Source organism: Rattus norvegicus, chromosome 6, assembly GCF_036323735.1.
Source record: "Rattus norvegicus strain BN/NHsdMcwi chromosome 6, GRCr8, whole genome shotgun sequence".
Classification (NCBI taxonomy): domain Eukaryota; kingdom Metazoa; phylum Chordata; class Mammalia; order Rodentia; family Muridae; genus Rattus; species Rattus norvegicus.
In genome coordinates, this window is record NC_086024.1 from 142,909,596 (window position 1) to 142,917,051 (window position 7,456).

Genomic DNA, 7,456 nt, shown 5'->3' on the forward strand with positions numbered 1-7,456 from the left:
ACATATAAAAGAGACACGTGCTCCACTATGTTCATCGCAGCCTTATTTATAATAGCCAGTAAATGGAAAGAACCCAGATGCCCTTCAACAGAGGAATGGATACAGAAAATGTGGTACATCTACACAATGGAATATTACTCAGCTATCAAAAACAACGAGTTTATGAAATTCGTAGGCAAATGGTTGGAACTGGAAAATATCATCCTGAGTGAGCTAACCCAATCACAGTAAGACATACATGGTATGCACTCATTGATAAGTGGCTATTAGCTCAAATGCTTGAATTACCCTAGATCCCTAGAACAAACGAAACTCAAGACGGATGATCAAAATGTGAATGCTTCACTCCTTCTTTAAATGAGGAAAAAGAATACCCTTGGCAGGGAAGGGAGAGGCAAAGATTAAAACAGAGACTGAAGGAACACCCATTCAGAGCCTGCCCCACATGTGGCCCATACATATACAGCCACCCAATTAGACAAGATGGATGAAGCAAAGAAGTGCAGACCGACAGGATGTAGATCTCTCCTGAGAGACACAGCCAGAATACAGCAAATACAGAGGCGAATGCCAGCAGCAATCCACTGAACTGAGAATAGGTCCCCTATTGAAGGAATCAGAGAAAGAACTGGAAGAGCTTGAAGGGACTCGAGACCCCAAAAGTACAACAATGCCAAGCAACCAGAGCTTCCAGGGACTAAGCCACTACCTAAAGACTATACATGGACTGACCCTGGACTCTGACCCCATAGGTAGCAATGAATATCCTAGTAAGAGCACCAGTGGAAGGGGAAGCCCTGGGTCCTGCTAAGACTGAACCCCCAGTGAACTAGTCTATGGGGGGAGGGTGGCAATGGGGGGAGGGTTGGGAGGGGAACACCCATAAGGAAGGGGAGGGTGGAGGGGGATGTTTGCCCGGAAACCGGGAAAGGGAATAACACTCGAAATGTATATAAGAAATACTCAAGTTAATAAAAAAAAATAAATAAATAAAACCACAAATCACAAATAAAGTATCTCACAAAACTCTCTGTCTCTCAAGTGGAAGATTGAATTCAACACTACATTTCTTTTTTGGATGAAGACTGGCACCATGGTTTAAAAGCACTTTACAATTATGTGTCAGATTTTCCTCTGCTTTTGGTAACTAATGCTTACACAGAGAAAAACATACTACAGAATTGACAAAATTCTTTAGAATAAAAGCTTGAAAAGACTCAATGTTTATTGAACCCCCACACCTATGGTTACTTGATTTTTGACAAAGGAGCCAAAACCATCCAATGGAAAAAAAAGATAGCATTTTCAGCAAATGGTGCTGGTTCAACTGGAGGTCAGCAGTAGAAGAATGCAGATCGATCCATTCTTATCACCCTGTACAAAGATCAAGTCCAAGTGATCAAGAACCTCCACATCAAACTAGATACACTCAAACTAATAGAAGAAAAAGTGGGGAAGCATCTCGAACACATGGGCACTGGAGAAAATTTCCTGAACAAACCCCCAATGGCTTATGCTCAAAGATCAAGAAATGAAAAATGGGATCTCATAAAACTACAAAGCTTCTGTAAGGAAAAGGACACAGTTGTTAGGACAAAAGGGCAACCAACAGATTGGGAAAAGATCTTTACCAATCTTACAACTGATGGAAGGCTTATATCCAAAATATACAAAGAACTCATGAAGTTAGAGGGCAGGGAGAAAAATAATCCAATTGAAAACGGGGTTCAGAGGTAAACAAAGCATTCACAGCTGAGGAATGCCTTATGGCTGAGAAGCACCAAAAGAAAAGCTGAAAATCTTTAGTCATAAGGGAAATGCAAATCAAAACAACCCTGAGATTCCACCTCACACCAATCAGAATGGCTAAAATCAAAAACTCCAGTGACAGCAGATGCTGGCGAAGATCTGGAGAAAGAGGAACACTCCTCCATTGTTGGTGGGATTGCAGCCTGGTACAACCATTCTGGAAATCAATCTGGAGTTAACTCAGAAAATTGGACATTGCACTACCTGAGGACCAAGCTATACTACTCTTGGGCATATACCAAAAAGATGTTCCAACATATAACAAAGACACATGATACACTATGTTCATAGAAGCCTTATTTATAATAGCCAGAAGCAGGAAAGAACCCAGATTCCCTTCAACAGAGGAATGGATACAGAAAATGTGGTACATCTACACAGCGGAATATTACTCAGCTATCAAAAATAATGACTCTATGAAATTCATAGGCAAATGGATGGATCTGGAAAATATCATCCTGAGTGAGGTAACCCAATCACAGAACACACATGGTATGCACTCATTGATAAGTTGCTATTAGCCCAAATGCTTGAATAGCCCTAGATGCACAGAACACATGAAACTCAAGACGGATGATCAAAATGAGAATGCTTCACTCCTTCTTTAGGACGGGAACAAGAATACCCTTGGCAGGGAATAGGGAGGCAAAGATTAAAACAGAGGCAGAAGGAACACCCATTCAGGACCTGTCCCAATTTAATAAATAAGGAGGAATAAATTTTAAAAAATAGAAAAAAAATATGGACTTCTGGCCTTGGTGACTTTAAGATTGATTATCTTGATGTTGATGTTGGCTTCTGGATGCTTATCAGAACCTTGTATATTTAATCCAGACATAAAAAGAGATCTTCAATGAGAAGATCTTTAAGCACTGGTGCTGGTATCTCAATACATTCATAACTACAGAGTGATTGACAGCATGGGCTGACAGTTGAGCATTCTTGAGCATCACTTGAGAGACCACTCTGGCAGCATAAGTTGCAGAGTTTGTTGGTGACATGGGAAATCGTGTCCTCAAACCTTGAAGCTGTAGCATGCACCAGTCACCCACATCTCTATCAGAATAGGTGGTGCACCTTGTGGAGAAAAGGCACTATCTAAGAGACATGACCGCAGGAACATACCACTGTAGTAATAGGTACTGGGCCATAAGATCAGAAGTGACATTTTGGAAAGAATTCCATGAAGGACAGACAATCTTGGTGGAGCACCTGGGTGGTTGTTAATATGATGGACAGGTCCCTTTCAGAGTCATGAAGAATAACTTACGTGAAGAATAACTTATATCCTTGGCATGGCATGGCCATATGCTTCAGGATCAGAATTGATAAAATCTTCTGGTGCAAGAGTGAATGTTGACAGCATGTGCTATTATCCATGTTTATGAATTGAGCCAGCATATATGAAAACTAGCAATGACAGCTTCCTCTTCCTGGACTGAAGTGAGCTAATTCCTTCCCCTGTGCAGTACTTCATAAAAGTTCTGAGGTTCTGGGTTGTGTTGTGCAGTTGACATTGCTCCACAGAGTGAGCAGTGCCTGCCCCAGCCCAGCTTTTCTTTTCTTCATTCCCTCATCACGCTAGTAAAGTCCCCAGGAAAAACCCATATAGGACAGAATGAACTTGCTTATTAAAGAATTATGTAAAATTCGAATCAGCCCTGAATGTGTATGACAATACTAAATGGACTCATGTATGGGCCATTTGGTGTGCGTGCATGTGTGTGTGTGTGTGTGTGTGTGTGTGTGTGTGTGTGTGTGTGTGTGTGTGTGTGTGTATAATAATGAATGGATTTGAAAGGGAAGAGCACTCTCAAGAGATTGGAAGGAGAGGAGAGTGGTACAGGTTAAGCTTTCAAAAATCAAATAAATTAAAATTTATGGACCATGAAAAATGTCTACAATCATAGCCCCTAATGATATGTCCTGGAAAAAAATGAGGAAAATGAGTTGTAGATAAGAAAAAGCAAAAACCAGAGAGAAAGAGTTTTGTACTTGTTGGTGTGGGAATAGACTTTCAGGGTGGGATTGGTAGGTAGTATCATGGAGATCATGACAGAATAAGATTTTGCTTTTTATGAGGTACTAGTGAAAGTCAGAATATTTCCACAGGCACAAGACTTTTGACACCAGGCCATTTCCACACTGCTAACTTCCATAAATAACACTCAAAATACATCATAAAACAGTTTATTTCCCTGGGAGTTAGAGCCATGAAAAAATGCTAGCATATGCATGCTAACACATCCATCAACGTTTAGCAGTATTGGGAATCCTATGAAAGTTATATTCATGTTTTACACCATAAGTTTCAGAGAAGTCTATGTGCTAGGACTATGGCTGGCATAGGCAGTCTGTAGTGGTGGATGGTGGAAGTCTTATTCCAATCTCTGAAACTGAAGGGTATACCAGCAGACTTCTGTACATCCTTGGAGGGATAGCCAAACTCTGAAATAGTTAAAATGTGCTCTAATGAATTGCTGTCTGTCAATCTCTCTGTCTCTCTCACTCTCTCTCACATGCATGTGCTTAAGTGCTGTGTGTGTTCACACACACATACATAAAAAGTATAGACATTATATAATATCACCTTCTTTAATTCTCTTTTTCTTACTTACGTTTTGTGATTTTTCAGGTGTCTGTGTGTGTGTGTGTGTGTGTGTGTGTGTGTGTGTGTGTGCGTGTGTGTGATTTGTTTTTATATGGTTTTGTTTAATTTTTGATTGTTTCTAATTCCATTTTAATTTTCTTCCATTTTTGGTTTTTCAAAATGAAAAAAAAAGGTGTGTGCTTCACTGAGTTGGTAGGTAGGAAGGCTCTGGAATAATTTGAGGATCAGGGGAAGAGTTATTAAAATATTTTGAATGAATTATTTCAAAAATTATAAAAACACAAACAAGTAAACATATTTTGGCCTATTTAACAAAGAATCTTTATGGAGTTTGAACATGGAGACATCACATGTCAATTAAAGCAGGGCAGAGCAGGTAAAATACACTTAAGGAAGGAAACCACAGAGGACACAGGGTCCCCTCCACACACAACTGTTCTCTCTATGTTGATTCCTGGCCTCATGGAGCCCCCTGCTGGTCCTGAGTTTCAATGCAGTTAGGTTTGCCATGGATCACATTTAGTTGCACAGTCTGGCTTATGAAATAACTTATTCCTTTAACCTCGGTGTTCATAGAGCTCAGCTTAAGGAATAAATGGCTCTAGTTTACCTAAGGATGATTTATGTCTCAGTAATTTTGAGATGTGCCGATACTACTATAATATCCTCTCAAAGTCAGATTCCTCCTTAGTGGCAGTTCATTCCAGCTCTACTGCTTCCCATTTCTATAAAGGTAAAAACAGAAGATACGAGTTTTTTTCTGTATTCCTCAGGGGCAGAGCACCTGTGTTCAGAGGGTAAATCATACATCCTACATTGTGTAATAGAGAGAGTAAAAAGTCTTACACAATAATTGTATATAGGAGTGAAACTTGATATCAATAACAAAAATATTGAAGTACCTCAAGACCTGTCTGACCCTTAGAACTTAGTTTGTAAATAAGCCTACATTAAATGAATGGATAGTTAGAAAAGCCTCTGCTTGGGAAAAATATAAAGGACCTATGAAATAAAAGGTCTTGGTCTTAGAGATCTGCAATGAAAACCACTACATCATTGCAGGGTCTTTTAGAAACTGAGACACCAAACAAAGAGCATACATGGCCTAGGCAAATGTACCAAGCACATGGGTACCTCAATCTCCATTTGGGTCCTTCAATAACAGGATTGGGGTCTGCAGCTAAAGGTGCTACATCTCCTTTAATCCATTCCCTTAACTGAACTCCCTTGTCTGACCTCAGTGGGAAATGATGCCCGTAACCCAGCAGAGATTTGATGAACCAGGTTTGTAGAATATACAATGGTGCAACTACCATATCAAAGAAGAAAGGAAGGCAATAGAAGGAGGAACTTGTATTGGGTGTTCAGAGGAGAGGGCAGCATGATTAGATGAGTTACTGGTTTAAGTGTATGGTTATGTAAATAAAGATCATTTTATTGCTATCTTGCTATATCAGAACAATGGCATATGATTTTCCCTTAGGGCCATGGTCTATCTAATTTCAGTTTCTTGGCAGTTCTAGCAGAGTCAGCCATGGCTAACCTTAACCCTAACCACCCTAACACTGATTTTGTAGTCTTTAAATTCCATCAAAGTGTAAATGATTACTCTGACAATTCTACACCTTTTGTACCAGCATAACCCAGAGTCAACTAACTATTGTATTTGATGGGGTTCATAGCTAGATTGATGATTACCTTTCTCATCTGATACCATACAAAATATGCCCAGTTTTATGAATACTAATCAGTAGGAGTGGAGCTTTTTCTACATGGAGCAAAATCAACTTCTCTGTATTCAATAAGATATGTAAGTGTTGTCTTGAACCATAAGGTGTTAAAATTACTTTGTGGACAGCAGCTGATATACTTCAGAACAGACCAAATTATTTGGGAGTATCTATGGACACTCTTTGGTCAATGATTCAATTTGATAATACTCATCCAGTAATTCCCCTCTTCACCATATACAGTTCTTCATTGACTATAAACTTTACAATAATTTGGAATCTTCAGCTGTGGGAATTTGAAGCCTAAGACTGAATGTAACCATAGCTCTGAACAACCTGGTGTAGGCACCAAACATCCTTCAGCTTTATAAAACAAAACACGGACAGAATCATTTAGGAACATCTTAACAGGAACCTAGGGTGAAAAACAGGAATAAAAAGCTCTTAACTTAAGAGCAAACAGGAAACCACCAAGGCCATCAGGAAAGCTGCAGACATATGCTCTTATGATATAATAGAAAGGAACAGAGCTAAGAACCAGCCTGAAATACTGTACAGCTGAAAACTGAAGCTGTGTCAATGTGCTCTCCGGGCACAGTAGTATGTGGCAGTATCTGCAGTGTCCACACTGGTGATCTTGAGGAATGCTCGGGTGTTGGAGGTGTCCTTGGAGACTGTGAGCCGGCTCTTCAGAGATGGGTTGTATCCCTTATCATCATTCCACCAAATGTTTGCCAGCCACTCCAGACCCTTCCCTGAAGGCTGACAAATCCAGCTCACACCCGTACCAGAAGTGCTCAGTGAAAACCCAGAGAAAGTGCAAGTCAGACTGAGGGTCTGGGAGGGCTGCAATATCCCAGGGCCAGACTCTTTCAGAGTAACCTGGGACAAGACATCTGTGGAGAAATGAAAGGTGACAAGGTAAGGTTGGAACAGGTAATGATTGAAAAGTTCATCCCTCAGGAAGCCTTGGCACTCACATGAGGGGACAAGCAACAGCAGGAATGAGGAAGTAAGCCTGTCCATGCCTGCACACCAGTGAGTACACAGACCCAGAGTTGGCTTTTCAACCCAAGGCTGGGTGGATCCAGGAGAGATTTGCATTCCCTCTCTGGGTGCTGTCTCTGGTGGTGTACTTAAGTTTTAGGACTCAAGAGGTATCAGTCTATAACAGGAAATGCAGGTGCCCTCCTGAGAGTTCATTTGGTTTCCCATAGAAAGTAGATAACACACAAGACCAGGTTCCTCAGTACACAATACTTCTGGTGAGTGATGTTGAGATGCATTAGGATTAGCAGAGACCATC

General features: G+C 40.5%; 1 gene segment (V, D, J or C); it reads right to left on the reverse strand.

Annotated features, from left to right (window-relative positions):
• Window positions 1–6,726: 6,726 nt before the first annotated feature.
• On the reverse strand, window positions 6,727–7,176 carry LOC120103450 (immunoglobulin heavy variable 2-5-like). The segment is given in 2 exon segments: window positions 6,727–7,046; window positions 7,131–7,176. Coding segments are annotated over 2 exon segments (366 nt in total).
• Window positions 7,177–7,456: the final 280 nt, after the last annotated feature.